Raw genomic sequence first — 19,507 nt, 5'->3', positions numbered from 1 at the left:
TGTATATAATATCTATACAAAGTCAAACTATAATTATAAACTAAATAAGCTATAAATAAAATATAAGCTAAACATAATACAAACTATACCATCTATATAAATAGACTATAAACTAAAACTATAAACTAAACATAATGCAGTAACACAACGTATATTTCTATCTATACAAACTAAGCAATACAAGGTATATGTTAGCAGCAGTCTGCATGTGTAGTAAGTGTGCTTGTGTGTTAAGTCACTTAAGCCGCTTTTGTGTGTACGATGCCCAGTCTTATCCGTCAGTCGTCCGTTTGCCCGGTGGAAGTAGCCGTTCAGTGTTCAGTTTGAGCTTGAGTCGTCTCGCGGTGACGATGACGATGATGTCCGTCACTTAATTTCCTGTCGCTGACCTGATTCTCCACTTATTCTATTCTATAATGATCTTCTGTTCTGGCTTCTTCTGGCTATTCTGAGAACAGGGTGGTTTTAATGAGAGGCTGTCTGTCACAGCGGGTGAGATCTCCGCGGCTCGGATCAACCGACCTACGTATCTCTGGTACTTGGCACAAGAGGGATGAATGCTGCTATGCGATCTGTCTGTCACGGTTTGATATTCATTCCTTGCGTGCAACTGTTGTCCGGTTTGGGGGGGGGGGGGGGGGGGCTGTACTTTGTAAAGAGACTCAGTGTTAAGAGCGATGCACTGCTCTGTTGTTCTAGTGTTATGAGCCATGCTCTGATGTAAAAAATAAAATATGTCATTTTTATTGAACTATTTTATCACACTTTTTACCGTTCTATTTTATTGTTGCCTATTTTTAAACTGAATCAAACCGCACTTTTTTACTCTGTCTATTCTATTATTTTTTATTACTGAAAGAAACCGTAAAAAGAGACGAGGCCTATTGGGATGGTAGTTCCTAATGTGAAAAACTGATTTACCTTACCTTGCTACTTCTCTATAATTTTTATGCTAGCTTATGCCTGTATTTTTTTTAATTTAAATTTTTTTTTACTGCTGTGAAGCACTTTGAACTGTAATTTCTGTATGAAAAGTGCTATACAAATAAAGTTATTATTATTATTATTATAACTATCTCGAAATCTTTCAGTTCTTCTCACAGTCGCTTTCCTGTCTGACTGTGAATTCGGCCGACTTGGGATAGTCTAATTTTTATTTTATTTTCACAGGTACTGTACTCTAGGGTTGGGTACCGTTCACATTTGAACCGATACCGGTACCTGTGAATCGATACCTTTTTTTGGTACTTTAGTCTCTAAAAATGTAATCTACCCACCTCAGTTGTAAAAAAAATTGTCCAAACTTCAAATGATTTATTATCATTATTATTTATTTAGAACAAGTTGTTAATATATATATAATATATAATATTGCAGCGAGCGTTGTCTGCATCTAGCTTTGTAAAGTGTAACCACACTACTTGCGACCGTTTTCGGCTTGCCATCGCCCCGACTGCTTTGTTGTTGAATCAAGTCAAATCCTAGGTAAACTGTATTGTGCGCGTGAGCGTTGACGTGAGGCACACTTCATCGTTTTTTTCTTCTTCTTTTCGCATTACCGAAGTGTGACACCGGCGGATCTCACGTGAATCGGTACTCTGTAGTACTACCGACGTGATTTGTGATAAAAGTACCGGATTCGGTACCCATCCCTACTGTACGCTTTGTAGACCGTTACAGGTTTCATCCCCCCTTTCATGCAGCATTAATATTATGGCTGGACCTGGACGTGCTGCAAAGTTGTACGAGGAGAAGCCTCAAAGACTTGAAAACAGCTGATTCAACCTGAAGGTAATGATTATGGTAAGCAGCGGATTCATGCAGCGTCTCAGAGAGAGAGCGGCAGACCCCAGGTGACTCTGTGTCAGGGGTGTGGAAAACATCAATACGGCATAGTATTGCGATATTTTGGTGGTAATATATTGTAGGGTATTGATTAGTCTTTTTGGCTGCAATAAAAATGATTGGAGTGAGATGAATGGACCGAATTTTCTCATGAGATAAAACAGATTGTATATAATATATATATTATGTGTGTATATATATGGGGACATTGCAGTTGAAAAACAGGTAATACATTACAATACTCCAGTGATTCCCACCCCCACTATATATACACTCTAGAAAGGGATATAGGGTAAACTGGATATTGAAGATTTTAGGGACACACCAAATGCTGGTAATGTTTTTTTTTTATCCACTTTTTCTCCCATTTTCTATATTTTTTCTCACATCAAAATTTCGTATCATCCAATTCAACCCTCCCCTGTCACGAACGCTGTTTCTTGCCTCCCACAAGCCGGCTGCAATGTGGACTAAGTCATACATAGCACAAGTCCCCTCCGGTACTTGAGGTAACAGCAGTCGCATCTTTTCACCTGCGCAGCTCGATCTCAGTGGCGAGGAGTAACGCGTGGGAGGCTCACGCTGCCCCCGACACTTCCTGATTCTACTGCGCAGGCGCACCAACCGACCTGTAGGAGTCGCTGTCCACAACGCCCGATCCCCACCCATCAGTTTCCCACCCCCTAATACGGCCAATGTGTATTAGTACGGACGACCAGCTAAACTGAAAGCAATGTGGAGCGCTGGGCTCGAACAGGCAAGCCCAGCGTCTCCGTCATTCGTGGCGAGCGCCTTGCCCACTACGCCACGTAGCCGCCTAAATGCTGGTAATGTTATCAGATATCGGGGGCTGGCACCAGGCTAAAAAGAGTCCTCAAATGTCAAATGTCTTCAAAACAAAAAATTAGGGATGTCCGATATTATCGGCCTAAGTACCGATATTATCGTCCGATATTGGCATAAAAATGTAATATCGAAAATTAACGGTAGGTATCGGGTTAAAAAAAAGAAAAAAATAAAAATGTAACCTTTATTTACCCAGGCAAGCAAGTAAGAACAAATTCTTATTTAATTTATTGTCAAAAGTATGCATAATGTTGTGTTAATTCCACGATAAGAGATATGTAATGTTAATTACCTGAAATTATTCCGTTTTGGGGGGGGGGGGGGGACCCTGCATATATCGGTATCGGAAATTACGAGTTGGTAAAAAAGCCAATATCGAACATCCCTACTAAAAACTGACACCATGAGCCACGTCTGGAATCAAAGCAAAGCGATTTTCTACATTTCTGACACAGAAAAATGTTAGGTCTCTTTAATGTTGAAAAATGTCCTCAATTATTTTTGTCCAATTACCCTTAACTAATGGTCTAAATCCATATTGTTTCGTTAAAAGTAATGGGTCGAATCAGTACTTTTTTAAGTCGGTGCTTACATTCCCCAGGACTCGAGAATCGATAGCGGTTCAGTGGAAAAAAAGCCTCGTTGACGCATCCCTCACTCCAGCACTTGATCATAACGTGTTCCAGCCTAACCAGCGTGGAGCAGCGGCAGCAGCACTTACCACTATGGGGAGGCCGATGTCTGGCCACAGGAGGTCGTCTGAAGGGGGCTTGGGAGAGTTCCACACCACCACCACCTTGTTGAGGTACGGCAGCCCGTTGAGCCTCTCCAGGGAGTTCATCAGCACCTCCTCCCGCTCGTACGTCAGCATGACCACGGTGAACTGCTCCCGGGGCACGTTCCCGCCCAGCGCCGCCTGGAACTCCTTCCCGGAGCCTCCCGTGCCCCCGCCGATGGGCCTGAAGCCCGTGCCCGAGCCCAGGAACTTGGCCTCGGAGGGCAGCACGGGGTCCAGCGGGGTGTGGGGGAACAAGTGGAACGGTCCCGGGGCGCGGTTCCACGCCCGGTAGGTGTCCGCGGCCGTGTAGGTGAAGTTGCGGAGGAAGCGCGGCGAGGCATACGGGGGCTCCGTCTCCACGGGGCCCAGGTCCAGGTCGCCGTTGTCGGCCAAGTTGGCGTCCGTTCCCGCCAACTTCCCGGCCTTGTGGGGGATCTCCTGGGCCGGTTCCTCCCGGATGGGCGCCGCGGGCACCTGGATGCTCGTTCTGACGCTCGCCAGGATGGTGCTGAGGACGTTTTCGGCGGTGGAGAAGTAGGTCTCCCATAAAAAGCGCCCTTGTCTCCTCATGGCCAGCAGATCGTTGTCCGACAGGCTGCGCAGCAGGAAGTGGAGCTCGGTGATGCGTGGCTTGGGCACCATGATGGTGGCCTCGCTCCAGCGGATGAGCTGGTGGTAGGGCAGCCTCGAGTGGTCCCCCAGCACCACGGGGATGGCGCCCACCTCCAGGGCCTCGACCAGCCTCATGCCGCAGCCAGCCGAGGCCACGAGCCGCCCGTCCCCCGGGGCGATCACCAGGGCGAAGGTGGAGGCCTTGAGGACCTCCAGTCGGTCCTCGCGCTCCCCGCACAGGGCCCACTCCGTGGGCAGGCTGGGCCGGGGGCTCTTGCAGGTGAACTCCACCAGCACCTGTGAACACAACAGGAAGACGGGTCAAATGTCATTTAGATAATAGAGGTGCAGTGGAGTGGAACGAACTACCATCAGTATCAAGGAAACCCAGAGTGCTGCGGTGTTCGAGGATAAGGGAGCAGCTGTTTAGCAACCTGCCACTGTAACGTTGGTGCGATGGTATTGTGTATGTATTATATATTGTGTATGTATTATATATTGTATATGTATTATATATTGTGTATGTATTATATATTGTGTATGTATTATATATTGTATATGTATTATATATTGTATATGCGTTGAACCTTTGGTGAACGATGAGTAATGTCTCTATGCACTTTGTTGATGAAAATAAAAAATTTAAATTATTTTTTTTTATTATTATATTTATTATTTTATTTGTATTATTATTATTTATTATTATTATTATTTTAATTTTATTATTATTCTTATATGCACTCGATATGCTCGATGCACTTCAGATGCCATGATAATGCCACTTGAAACCAGTAACAACAGGGACAACGATGGAAATAATAAAGTCCTGGACTTTTCGTTTGATCCCTGACAAGGCAAATACAAATGTTGATCCGTCAATGTTGTTATGTTTGTTGTTGTCAACAGTAGTGGGCAGCTTGAATTGCCAGGTCCTAGAACCAGCGCTTTGGGGAGATCTTTTATTTTTAGAGCATTAACTCTGTGGAATGGCCTGCCTCGGAACCTCTGCTGCATTTTACAGTAGATTCACTTTTTAAAATAATCTTAAATCGTTTTAAAATTGTTTTTAACACTGTAAAGTAATTTTTTGTTTATGTTTTACACTAATGTAATTGTTACAGTAGTTTCATTATGCATTGTGTGTACTGACTTTTAATAATTTTGTTTTTGCAATAGTACTTGTTTTTGTATGTTTTTTTTGTGTGTGGACCCCAGGAAGACTAGCTGGTTGCTATCGCACCAGCTAATGGGGATCCCTAATAAAATAAAATAAAATCAAATCAAATAAATCAAAAAAAATAATTAAAATAATACCTGGTCCAGGCGGCTGTCCTGCACGGCCTTCAGGGTGCCGATGATGCGGTCGTCGTAGTCGGCCGGCGGGTCTCCCTCCATCTCCTCCTCGAAGGACTGCGGCGGCGCCTCCTGCAGGCTGCTCCGCAGCGACTCCACCCGCTCCCCCTGGAAGGTGAACAGGTACCTGCGCTTCACGGGCACCTGGGGAGGCACCTCCAGGAAGTTGGGCTCCGAGAGGGCGTGCACCAGCGGCGACACCACCAGGTCGAAGCCCTCGCGGTACTGCCGCTCCGTGAAGGTGGACTGGGCCACGGCGGCCCGCGCCGTGCTCACGTTGTACAGGAAGTTCTGCGTCACGGACTTGCGGGAGAGGTGCACGAGCAGGTGGTTGTGTCCGTCGGACCGCCAGTGGGGCAGCGCCCGCAGCTGCCTCTCCAGCTCCGAGGGGGGCGGGAGCGGCGTCAAGGGGGACGACTCCTGCAGCTCGCCGACCAGCACCACGTACAGGCAGGCCACGCCGGGGTCGTCGGTCACGTACAGGTTGCTCTTCACCGCCGCCGCGAAGGCCTGCCTGACCAGCGGGTCGAGGCTCTCGCCCCAGGGGTACGACGCCGTGTCGTAGACGTAGACGGGGAAGCCCGACGTCAGCGGGCAGCGGGCGTAGTCGAAGCAGGAGCGCAGGCGGCAGGCGCGCGCCGACTTGGGCGGCGGCGGGAACGAGCCCGCCGGGCCGTCCTCCTCCGGCAGCAGCCGGACGGGCAGCGAGAGCTTGGGCTGGTTCTGCGCCATCAGCTCCTTGTACGAGTGCTCCGTCTGGCTGATGACGTTCTTCAGCTGCAGCAGGTCCTGCTTGGCGCCGTCGATGCTGCGCTTGCACGCCTCGATGCGCAGGTTGAGCCGGGCGATCTCGCCGTTCAGCTCCTGCCGCTTGGCCTCCAGCTGCAGCAGCTCCTCGCTGACCGACTCGCGGATGCGGCAGAGGTCCTGCACGTGCTTGGCCTCGCACAGCTCGCCGCCGGGCCGCGGGCCGAAGATGCGCTTGTCGCCGGGCCCGCCCGCCTCGTCGATGGTGGTGAGGTAGTAGTGGGCGATCAGCGGGAAGAAGACCAGGATGAAGAAGAGCATGAAGCTGAGCCAGGTGAGGCGCACGCGGCGCAGCACCCACGGCTGGCCGCCTCCCGGCCCGGCCCCGCCACCGTTACGCTGCATCGTCGGGGGGGGGGGGGGACTCAGTCCGTTCGTTGGCGCGCTGGGAAACTGTCGCCGGAGGGGGGATCAACAGCAGCCATGGCGCCTCCTCGTCGGCATGGTGGTGGAAAGGCTACGTTAAATCCCCAAACCTGGCGTCTTTGCTCCGTTCTCTCTGTGGCGCTGTGTGCGTTGTGTGTTCACTCTTGGCGCTGAGGACTCGGCTCACCTGTGTTGTAGCGGCGTGGCGGCAGCATTGTTTAAACAAGCAAATTCCATCCTCCCTACGGCGTGACTCCGCTAAACTCTAGGCAAACGTAACACATTCCAGCGGAGGTCGAGAGGGAGCCCTCGGGGGGCGGGTCCAGAGAGGGCATGGCCGAATCACGGGGCGGTACTAGGACGGCACGACGACGGGCCGCTCGCTTCTTCTTCAGTCTGGCCTGGCTGTGCCCATCCTCCGGGCAGCCGCTGTCCACAGGGGGTCGACTCGAGGCCTTCCCGAAATCCGCCTTCCAATATAGGAACCTAAACACAAGAGAAACGGTAGAAGAACAAAAATGAGTAAACAACACAATGATTAAAATTAAGAAACTTGTGCAAAAAGATGTACTTGGCATTCTTGTAAATTGTAGTATACTTATTCGATTATCAAACCGCCGTTCCTAAATTTAAATCCCCACCAGTCTTCCATGGCCGTAAAATATCCACATTTGTGAGATTTCTGAAATATTGTGCGGCGAGCCATACAATTAACTAAAAATGGCTTTTTAAGTCGATCCATCTTCTTCTATAAATCTCCTCGTCCGACTCTGGAGAAGACGGTAAGCACACGTCCCATAACGTTGGCTCGTTGTTTCCTTTACATAAATTGAGTGACACGAGCCCTTTTCACCAGGTGAGCACGAGGAGCGGAGGTGTGCGTTGTGCATAAGAGGAGGTGAGGAGGACACGCCTCTATAAGAGAGACAGGTCACCGCTGCAGTTTTTATCTAACGCCTACGAGACTCTGTAGCTCATCTCATTATTCACTAACGGGCCGATATTCATGCGGGCGATGCCCCGTTCTGTGAAACATTCGGTGATCAATGAAGCGCATAATACTAGGTGGTGAATTATTATAAAAAAAAAAGGGAACTTATTAAATCTTTTCTAATAGAAAGAGCGCAGCGGCGTCTCTTGACTGCTGACTCAGAAACTGCTGATCCACGCGGAGCGCAGCCGGCACCGTGCGCTCCTCCCCGACACCCTCGTGAGACGCGTAACGAGCTTATCTTCCTCATTTACCATTTCAGTGAAAGACTTAGTAAGAAAGGTCTTCATCATTAGCCCCGTTTTATACACGTGTGGAATTCTATGGTTTTTTTCAAATGATATTCCCCTCAAACAGCCTTTGCTTTTTGGACAGGCTGCTTTTGTGTATAAGAATTTGTTCTTAATTGCTTGCCTGGGTAAATATAAAGGTTAAATAAATAAATAAATTCAAAAAGAGAGAGAAAGACGAGTGGGGAATGCGTTTCCACGTCTGAACAGATGGTCACGTCGACACGGCATTCGACGGGGGAGAAAGACAAAGCGGAGCGTGCAGAGCAGAGGGGAAAAAACACCCAAAAGCTCTTCAGGAAGTCAGCTATCCTCTCAGCAGAGAAAAAGCTAACGTCTGTACAAATCTATCTGAATTAAAAAGTGCACAAAAGAAATGTCCAATTGTAATGACATCACCAGACGACAGGCAGGATGATTGCTTTCTGAAGACCACAATGAAGTTATCACAGCCTGCAACAACACATTGGCATTGACGGATAGGCCAAGTGCCCAACAGGCCTTCATCAAACACACGCATCGAATCCACGACACTGAGTGGCGTTCACGGCAGAGTGCAGACTCACCGCGCCGGAGACAATGTGGGAGCTGTTTACCTTGGCAACGGACGGGCTTCCTCGACGAGCCAGAAAGTCCCTGTTTTGACGAACAGCATCGTTCGCAGGGCTACCGGTGAAACGCAGCTGTGAGGTCACAACATGTCCTGGCAGGACACCAGATCCACTCCAAAAACACAACACACACTAGAAAGGAGCGCTCAGTAGATCGCAAATCTCCACCAGGCAGCAGACTCGTTTTTTTTCACACGTCTGGTTTCTAAATAAGCAAATTAGAACGTTAGTTACAGTGACCAATTTCTAGGGCTGTCTTAAATACTTCGAAGCTTCGTTCGATGGGCATGGGATTCGAATATGAAAATGTAATTCGATTATAAAAAAATAAAAATAAATAAAAAGAAATTGTAAAATAAACTCTGCCTCTCTGTTAATTACAACAAGCAATGCTGTTTGTTATTTAAGACGAGGTCGGACTCGGCACTGACAGATTTGTGTTCATTGTGCTGCTTTTATAAAGCCTCAAATGACGGCTTCATGAAAGCAAAGTGTTTTGTTTGTCTAAGATTTAAAAAGGTTTAAACTTTACAGCACTGACAAAGTTGAACAAAGTGCTGTACAAGTCACACAACATATATATATTTTTTTTATAATAAAAAAAATGATACTTTTTTTTTTTTTATCTCGAAGCTTCGAATTAAAATCGAATCTCGGCCCTGAAGCTTCGAATTCAAAAAAATTATTCTAAAGTCAGCCCTACCAATTTCCTGACCTGCACTTGCAATTACATGTGTATTGTGAGGAACAAATAGGTATTGTGTGAGTTATATGTGTAGTATGGAGTGAGTTATATGTGTAGTATGTAGTGAATGATGTGTGTGTAGTATGTAGTGAGTGATGTGTGTAGTATGTAGTGAGTGATGTGTGTAGTATGTAGTGAGTGATGTGTGTAGTATGTAGTGAGTGATGTGTGTAGTATGTAGTGAGTGATGTGTGTAGTATGTAGTGAGTGATATGTGTAGTATGGAGTGAGTGATATGTGTAGTATGGAGTGAGTGATATGTGTAGTATGTAGTGAGTGATATGTGTAGTATGTAGTGAGTTATATGTGTAGTATGGGATGAATATGGGCATGAATATGTATCCGCTTGCTTTTAACTGCACTGATCAGGAGTAATACTCATAATTTCATTGTATTACAATGACAAAGCTTTATATTCTATTCAGACAGACACACAACTGAATGCATAACCCCCCCCCAAGCTACCGTCTGGTGGAGATATATATAAAACAATCTTTCACTTGTTCCATGGCAGGAAGAACATCCCCCCTGTTGTCTCTAATGGCTGGGCTTCTGCTCCGTGCAGAGATTACTGGAAGCCTTATGGCGATTTGGACACTAACATTCAAAGTGAGTGGGCACTGCAGAGATGTTGTTGTCCTCTTAGTGGTGCATCGAGTAGCATGGCACCTGCCTTCCTACACAGAGAGGCTGGGAGACGAGGTTTTGTCCAGAACATCGGCTACCGACTCAATTAGTCAAATACTCTTAGTAACTCTCAACTAAAGTCTCTGTAGACAGACATATTGGTTTGCCAATATATTGGGCCTACTACTATATATTGGCCCTTTTTATTTCTCTCTTTATTTTATAAATGCTTATTATTGTTATTTTTTCAATAAACAATTCAATATCGTCCTGCTGGCATTACTGTCTTTCCCGTATCAAGCAGGCTAAATTTGAATGCTAGAGCGATAATTATCACATGAAACCAGAGATCGCTAGATAATATAGGTCGATATTAATCACTTAATGTACTAGCTCACACGGAAAAGGGGCTCCAAATTCAGATGTAAAAAAAATACTGCAATATTTTACATCCAATTTCATAGTACAATTGTAATCTTAGCAACTGCAAACCTAGCTGTCCTCAACCAGCTAAGCAAACTAGCTAATTATATATATATATAAGATTAGTGAATTTTGTGTTTCATTTGGTATTATCAAATTGTTGTATTTTATTAGATGGAAAACATGGAAACTCATTATATTGGCGATCGGGGTCCTGACCTCTAAACATCAGCGTCAGCCTTTGAAAAACCCATTTGCCCGACCACTACTAAAGTCTACGCCCGTTAACAAGACAGTCCCCTCATTGGCTATAAATGTAGAGGACATACCCGATTGGCTATAAACCCACACGCAACAACAATGTAAACGGTTAGACTGCACGAGACATGTGGTGTCATTTGACCTCAGGTGACCCTGCTGTGTGTCATTTAGGTTCAGCATTATTCATCATCGAGCAGCACTAGGCCCGACAAGGTCAGATGACAGCTCCTAGAAAAGAGTCCCTCGACACGTCTTGACCCTTGACCCCAACAGCAAGCCAGCGGAGGCCTTCTTGCTGACCATCCAAGCCACCTGATTAAAGGTGGAACTGCACCCAATTTAAGAATGCATACATGTCATTCCTCTGGTCTATGACAGTCCAAAGATATTAGTGAGAACAAACAACTCTCTCCTTAATCGTAAAACTAGAGTGCTAAAACTCAAACGTGTGATGTCATCAAGATGTCATCTGGAGCTGCTCCATAGACAATGAATTGGGTAAGATGGTGAAGGAGATACTGAGAGCAGCCTGAAGTGGGTAAGATGGTGAAGGAGATACTGAGAGCAGCCTGAAGTGGGTAAGATGGTGAAGGAGATACTGAGAGAGCAGCCTGAAGTGGGTAAGATGGTGAATAGGGATGGGTACCTTTCACATTTGAACCGATACCGGTACCTGTGAATCGATACCGGTACCCAACGGTACCTCTTTTCGGTACTTTAGTCTCAAGAAATTTAATTTACCTACCTCAGCCGTAAAAAAAAAAATCCAAACTTCAAATAACTACAATTTCGACAGTTTTCGGCTTGTCATTGCTCCGACTGCTTTGTTGTTGAATCAAGTCAAATCCTAGGTAAGCATATATTGTGCGTGTGAACGTTGACATGAAAAGAAAAAAGTTAAAAAAAAACAAAAAAAAGTTAAAAAAACAAAATTACTTTATTTTTTTTTACGGTTTCTCACTTGATTCGATACTCGGTAGTACCGACGTGTTTCGGTTCGGTACCTCAAAAGTACCGAATTCGGTACCCATCCCTAATGGTGAAGGAGATACTGAGAGCAGCCTGAAGTGGGTAAGATGGTGAAGGAGATACTGAGAGCAGCCTAAAGTGGGTAAGATGGTGAAGGAGATACTGAGAGCAGCCTGAAGTGGGTAAGATGGTGAAGGAGATACTGAGAGCAGCCTGAATTGGGTAAGATGGTGAAGGAGATACTGAGAGCAGCCTGAATTGGGTAAGATGGTGAAGGAGATACTGAGAGCAGCCTGAAGTGGGTAAGATGGTGAAGGAGATACTGAGAGCAGCCTGAATTGGGTAAGATGGTGAAGGAGATACTGAAAGCAGCCTGAAGTGGGTAAGATGGTGAAGGAGATACTGAGAGCAGCCTGAATTGGGTAAGATGGTGAAGGAGATACTGAGCGCATGCAGGGGGATGTTCTGTGTATACGGATACATTTTCTGTTTCAGAACTGAGAACCCTACCATAGGATAAAGCTCAGAGTATAAAAACGCAAACAAACATTCTGACTGTGGGTCCACAAAATCAGTCTCCCATTCATTGTAAATGGCTGCATTTATATAGCAGCTTTTATCCAGAGCGCTTTACAATTTGTTCCTCACATTTTACTCACTCATTCACACACCGATGGCGGAGGCAACCATGCAAGGTGCCAACCTGCTCATCGGGAGAAGTTAGGGGTTAAGTGTCTTGCTCAAGGACACTTCGACACGCTGCCTGGGAAGAGCGGTAATCGAAACCGGGAACCTCCGGATTACCAGACGACTGCTCTACCTCCCGAGCCACCGTGAGGTATAATCTGGAGCAGGGATGTGCAACGAACGGCATCCGGTAATCCAGTCGTTTTAAATTAAACAGATTTGTATATTTGTTTGTATTCATTTTATAGGGTGAATGTGTAAACATTTTTAATAAAGTGAACACACGAGACATTCTCTACGTTTAGACTAGTGATGCACCGATGTGAAAATTGTGGCCGATACCGATAACCGATATTAATATTGCTGTTCTGGCCGATACCGATATTTACCGATGTCGATATCTCTGTATAGAAAAAACTTTTTTATGATAATCAAATAAAGAGCTATTTTCCAAAATGCATAATATTTTTACTTTTGTAACTTATTTTCAGAAATTACTGATATTTTTAAACTATTTAAGGCCAAAACATGTAAAAAGAAGAAAAAAAATATAAAAAAAAAAAACATTTTTTTTTTTTTTTTTAATATCGGTCCTATCTTGATATCGGTCCGATACCGATGTGTAAAAAAACGGCCATATCGGCCGATATTATATCGGCGGCCGATATTATATCGGCGGCCGATATATCGTGCATCACTAGTTTAGACTTGTACGTCTTAAGATTTAGAGTGGAGTAAATTATTTCCTTCTAAACAAACATTTTTATCGCTGCTCCAGAAAACACTACACCCATGGGGAAGATTAATTCAGTACACATGAAGTAACGTTAGCCTACTGTAAACTGTGTGAACAGTAACGTTAGCCTACTGTAAACTGTGTGAACAGTAACGTTAGCCTACTGTAAACTGTGTGAACAGTAACGTTAGCCTACTGTAAAAAGATGCATTGAGCTTTTCAAACAAGTCATTTGCAGGCAAAAAATCTGGAGAATCAACAGGCTGGCGATCGTCAAAGGACTGGCTGATCTATGGATCGTCAAAGGACTGGCTGATCTATGGATCATCAAAGGACTGGCTGGTCTATGGATCATCAAAGGACTGGCTGGTCTATGGATCATCAAAGGACTGGCTGGTCTATGGATCATCAAAGGACTGGCTGATCTATGGATCATCAAAGGACTGGCTGGTCTATGGATCATCAAAGGACTGGCTGGTCTATGGATCATCAAAGGACTGGCTGGTCTATGGATCATCAAAGGACGTACAATACTGAGTACTGACCAAGAAAGACCCTGGGAATAAGTAATGTTATGAAGCAGAACGAGACCGATGGCTCCATGGCTGTTTTGTGGACTGTTTCAGACAAATTAACTAAATGATATGGACGCTTTTTTATTGCCATTCTCTGAGTGGTGTTGATGATCAATAAGGATGATTTACGACGAGCATCACTGTAAGCCCCACCGCTAGTGGGCGTTCGTTTGTGCCGTGTGTGGTGCAATGAGTTTGGTCAATTATAAGTCCCATCGTTGTGGGCATATATAGTGTTTACTTGGCTCCATTGTCATGTCAGAAGATGTGCAACAATGTTTTCAGCTTTATTTTCAATAATGACAGCGGATAGCCGGCTATCAAAAGCTCATCCGAGTACAGGATGAACACTCAAAACAAAGCACAGTCACGATATCCTTCTTGGATATTGGAGGACCAACCAAGGCCGCTTTCCAGAGCTGCCACAGATGGCAGGTACTTGTCTGCCCACAAGCACAGACGGTGACTTCATTTATTTATACATTTTGTGGTATAACTGTTGATGTCTGGTGGAAAGCACAATGTTCAATAAACTAAGACAGATTTTTTTCATCACCTTGTGTTTTGTAATAAAATGATGTCATTGAAAAGCATAAATCAAAAGCACATTTTATTTAAATTCATGCAATGGTACACAAAATGCGGGTCTCCCATTAGGGATGTCTTAAATACTTCAAAGCTTCGTTCGATGGGCATGGGCTTTGAATATGAAAATAAAATTCGATTTAAAAAAAATAATAATGATAATGTGATTTTCTATTTTTTTGCTAAATCAACTCTGCCTCTCTTTGTTAACTACAACAACAATGCTGTTTGTTATTTAAGATGAGGTCGGACTCGGCACTGACAGATTTGTGTTCATTGTGCTGCTTTTATAAAGCCTCAAATGACGGCTTACAATATTTCATGGAAGCAAAGTGTTTTGTTTGTCAAAGGTTTAAACTTTACAGCACTGACAAAGTTGAACAAAGTGCCAGAACATTACAAAATATATATATATTTTTTAAATTCTTTTTATTTCGAAGCTTCGAATTAAAATCGAATCTCGGCCCCGAAGTTTTGAATTCCAAAAAAAAATCGAAGGCCAGCCTATCTCCCATTCATCGTCTATGGAGCAGCTCCAGACTTCATGACTGATGACATCACTGATGACACACCGTTATGCAAGTCTGTCCGAGAGACATAATCTGGAGACATAAACAACGGTTTGGCCGCATCGACATGGAGAAACAGAACAAAACAACGTAGACACACACACACTAAGGTTGGGTACCAAACTCTGTACTTTTAAGGGTACCGATTCACATTTTGCATTATATCCAAAGCGCTTTACAATTTGTTCCTCACATTTTACACATTCACACACCGACGGCGGAGGCAGCCATGCAAGGTGCAAACCTGCACATCGGGAGCAATTAGGGGTTAAGTGTCTTGCTCAAGGACACATCGACATGCTGCCCGGGAGGAGCGGGAATCGAACCGGGAACCTCCTGATTACCAGACGACTGCTCTACCTCCCGAGCCACTGTCGCCCCTACCAAAGCCCCCCTTACTAAACAAGAGGGATGTGTATTACAAATTTGGATTACAGAGAGAGTTAAGTACTGAAAAAGGTACCGTTGGGTACCGATACCGAATTCCAGGAACTGGTACTGGTGCCAATATCGGTAAAAATGTGAACGGTACCCAACCCTAACAAACACACAACCTGATTCCAATTGGCAGTGGATCCCTCCAGCTGCATGTTGCAGAGAACGTGTGAGCGAGTGGGAGGGCCGGGTCGAGAGGAGAGGAGAGAGCGTTGAGAGGAGAGGAGGGGAGAGAGTGAGGAGAGGAGAGGAGAGAGTGTTGAGAGGAGAGGAGGGGAGAGGAGAGAGCGTTGAGAGGAGAGGAGAGAGTGAGGAGAGGAGAGGGTTGAGAGGAGGAGAGGAGGGGAGAGGAGAGAGCGTTGAGGAGAGGAGAGGAGGGGAGTGTTGAGAAGAGAGGAGAGGAGTGTTGAGAAGAGAGGAGGGGAGGGGAGTGTTGAGAAGAGAGGAGAGGAGTGTTGAGAAGAGAGGAGAGGAGTGTTGAGAAGAGAGGAGGGGAGGGGAGTGTTGAGAAGAGAGGAGAGGAGTGTTGAGAAGAGAGGAGAGGAGTGTTGAGAAGAGAGGAGGGGAGGGGAGTGTTGAGAAGAGAGGAGAGGAGAGGAGTGTTGAGAAGAGAGGAGAGGAGAGAGCGTTGAGAGGAGAGGAGAGAGTGTTGAGAGGAGAGGAGAGGAGAGGAAGAGGAGTGTTGAGAGGAGAGGAGAGGAGAGGAGAGGAGAGGAGAGGAGAGGAGAGGAGAGGAGAGGAGAGATGCTAATACTGGCACAGCTCTATGGAAGATGCAGGGGTTATGCATTTGAACGCAATCAAACTCTATGGATAAACAAACGGTATCGTCTCATGATCCTATGTCTCGTTTGAAAATACATCAATATCCCATTAAAAGTCTATACAGGGCTGAGCCCCGGGCTGTAGACCCACTGCATTACACACAGAGAGAGAGAGAGAGAGAGAGAGAGAGAGAGAGAGAGAGAGAGAGAGAGAGAGAGAGAGAGAGAGAGGGAGAGGGAGAGGGAGAGGGAGAGGGAGAGGCATTAAGACGCTCGTCCTTGTGTTCACCTCAAAACCGGCTGCATCAACAATATTCTCCGCGTGAGGTGATGCCAGCTTGAGCCATCTCTGTATCAGAGGGCAGAATACTGCAACGTGGACAAAGCAGGAGGAGGAGGCCTTCGCTCTTCTCGGGGGGGGAAGTGGAAAAGCAGGAGGCAGGGAGCCGGCACCGCCTGATGATGATGATGATGATGACCCAGATGAAAAGACGATTCTTCACGACACGGTGAACAGGCCGCCGTGCGTTAGCCGCCGGTCCTACCTGGGAAGACAAAGCAGCCGGGCTAGTCGGAGTTCATTTGATTTGGGAGCCACGGTACGGGCCGGATAGACCGGCGCTACGGACCTACGGTGCAAGGAAACAGCCACCGAGACGATATATAATGAATATAAATGTATATATCTCGGGAGGTAGAGCGGTCGTCTGGTAATCGGGAAGGTTCCCTGGTTCGATTTCCCACTCCTCCCGGGCAGTGTGTCCTTGAGCAAGACACTTAACCCCCCTAACTGCTCCCGGTGAGTGGGTTGCCTTCGCCGTCGGTGTGCGAGTGTGTGAGTGAATGGGTGAATGTGAGGAACAAAATTGTAAAGCGTTTTGGATAAAAACGCTTTATAAAACGCACCATTAATATTATGGCCAATGAAAGAGACCAGTGAAGAACATGCTTGGACGAACGAGGAGGACTAATGACATTATTATGTCAACGTTGGACTCTTCCTCCTATTGCTACGCCGAGTGCATTACTGCTCGGAAGCACTAATAGTGCTCATTATACAAGTGTAATCGATCATTATTATGTAGTAATACTGTTGCCACACTAATAAAAGACATTATCAGTGTTTTTCCTTCCCATTATAAGACTCGGGCACACAGAGTTTGCACAGCGAGAGTTTTTGTACAGTGACTAGGAATTTTTACACAATGACTAGGAGTTTTTGCACAGCGACTAGGAGTTTACACAGCGACTAGGGGTTTTTGCACAGCGACTAGGAGTTTTTGCACAGCGACTAGGGGGTTTTGCACTGAGGAAAGCTCTCTGCTGAACGTCTCCCGTCGCACCACAGAAAGCATCCTGACTAACTGCCTCACAGGCCGCTCCGGCAGCTGCTCTGCCTCGGACTGCAAACACTGCAGAGGGCGAATTGTTTTTTTCCCCATTTATTGGCCAATTTGTACCATTGCATGAATTTAAATTAAATTTGCTTCTGATTTATGCTTTTCAATGACAATTTCATTACAAAACTTGTATTAGTCTATTGAACATTGTGCTTTCCACCAGATATCAACAGTTACCAGAACGCATCGTGCTCACAGAACAGCACGGGTTGAACCACGGTCCGAGTAGGAGGAGCTTGACGCAGGGTTCCCACAGGATACAATTAACCTTTAAATGCTATTTTTTATTTTGATTTTTTTTAATCTGATCCAATATTTATGGCTTAAAACCAATTTCCGACAATTAGTTACACTTTAAATTTCAATGATTTTTTTAAGCACCTTGTTAAAAAATTGTCTGTTTAAGGAATTCCAGGCCTTGACTTTTTTCTGTCACAAATCAAGCACTTTAAGCACTTCAAGGACCTGTTATATGCTATAGGGAATGTGACGGGGAAGCACGACGCAGATCACTAGTGACGGGTGCAGTGACGCTCGTTAAGTATCATGAATGAGACTACCTCTGAAATACTGGAGATTAACGGCTGAATGGAAGCACGGCAAGAGAAAGGGTTAGTAGTAGTATTCGGCCCTGCAGAACGAAGCTAACCGCAGTTTAGCTTTTTGTTTAAAAATGTTGTTATAAGTGACATTTTACTTCTCGATATCCGTTTTGTCTTGTGACAAAGTTCAATCGTGCTCCGTTTTAGAGAAAAAAAGGTTTACAAAAAATTGCAGTAACTACAAAATCTACAAAAATAAACTTTAAAGCCATTTTCCTCAGTTTGCGTAGTTACTGCGGTTAGCTACCGCAGGGCCGTATTGTGAACATCAAAACGCTGCTAGATCCACAGTGTACTCCTTACGCCACGGCCCGCCTCGTGCTCGCTCTACCCAGGAGGACGTGAGAGTGGGTTCATATGAGAGAGAACACGTCCGTCACGGAGCATCACCTGCTGTGTGCGGCATCATGTGCAGTTCCCACACTCCTCCGAAAAAACACCGGAGGGCGAGTGACTCTGCAAATGTTTGAAGAGCCCCCTCTCTGCACACTGGCATAATTCTGAGAGTCCTACTGCACTGCCGAGAGGAGGAAGCAGCCCAAAGTCAGGACGACATGTTCCAAACAGAGGAGATTAGGTTGGATTGGGAGGGTACTACTTACTTACTAGGAAGTGAAATCGGATGAACCGCCATTTTTCTTTTTACTGCCAAATGCCAATAATGAGTCCAGTGTCGGTCAAGTGAAAAATACCAATCTGATCCATTCCTTTTACAGAGCAGCACAGAATCAAGACTTTGGGGGAATTTGGACACAATTGGTTGAGATAGAGACCATCTAAAATGAGGGTGTAGAACAACCACATGCCTCCTCCGATACATGTGGAGTCGCCAGCGGCTTCTTCTCACCCGACAGCTAGGAGTTCCACTGGGAGAGTGAGTGTATGGAGGTTCACGCCATCTGCCAACCAACCCATGCAGAACAGTGCCTACACTGCCATGCCGATTGTAGGCAGCGCTCTGGCCTCTGGGGTAGGTACCACCATCACGCTATCCATGTTGCGATTCCATACAGCAGCTGATTGGCGATTTCACAACACGTGGTCCCGCGCCGGTCAATGGAAAAGCGTCATCCGATACCCTTTTAGCACCGTATCGGCCCAGTGTCCAATACCATCCATAACAGAAACATCCCAGTGCTACCGTTTAGTCACATTCTACAACCATTGCCTGTTTTCTATTTAAATGATAGTCACATTCATTTCTCAAGTCAAAGTCTATTTTTTATTTTGTGAACAAAAAAGTATAAAAGTGCACTAAATACAGAGTGTAGATATTTTATATATATTTAAGATAACAATTGTATAGGCCTACCGATTTAAAGCTCTATAATAATAGAATCTCACTCATGCTACATAAACCCAATAGCAAACAACTTGAACTTGCTTAGAAAACCACATTTTAATACATAACACAGTGGTGGCAGACAGAGAGAGGTTTCAGTAGGTGGCACCAGCGCTGCAGCAGCGAGTGGAGACAGAGAGAGGTTTCAGTAGGTGGCACCAGCGCTGCAGCAGCGAGTGGAGACAGAGAGAGGTTTCAGTTGGTGGCACCAGCGCTGCAGCAGCGAGTGGAGACAGAGAGAGGTTTCAGTAGGTGGCACCAGCGCTGCAGCAGTGAGTGGAGACAGAG

General features: G+C 45.6%; 1 protein-coding gene across 4 annotated transcripts in view; it reads right to left on the bottom strand.

Annotated features, from left to right (window-relative positions):
• The window catches only part of extl3 (exostosin-like glycosyltransferase 3), an 86,758-nt gene that overhangs the window by 19,632 nt on the left and 47,619 nt on the right, over positions 1-19,507 (bottom strand). For 3 of the 4 annotated variants that reach the window (XM_084314948.1, XM_084314949.1, XM_084314947.1), the window contains exons 2-3: positions 5,396-7,093; positions 3,413-4,378 (exon numbers count right to left, since the gene is read on the bottom strand). In XM_084314948.1, coding sequence (XP_084171074.1) covers positions 3,413-4,378; positions 5,396-6,586 — 2,157 coding nt within the window. In that variant the 5' untranslated portion in view covers positions 6,587-7,093. Of the gene's footprint in view, positions 1-3,412; positions 4,379-5,395; positions 7,094-16,164; positions 16,196-19,507 lie in introns of those variants that run through there. The other variant, XM_084314950.1, reaches the window with a different exon arrangement.

The sequence above is a fragment of the Notolepis coatsorum genome, assembly GCF_963971535.1.
Source record: "Notolepis coatsorum genome assembly, chromosome: 5".
Lineage (NCBI taxonomy): Eukaryota > Metazoa > Chordata > Actinopteri > Aulopiformes > Paralepididae > Notolepis > Notolepis coatsorum.
The sequence above is the reverse complement of the archived record's forward strand: the minus strand, read 5'-3'. Positions and strand labels throughout refer to the sequence as shown.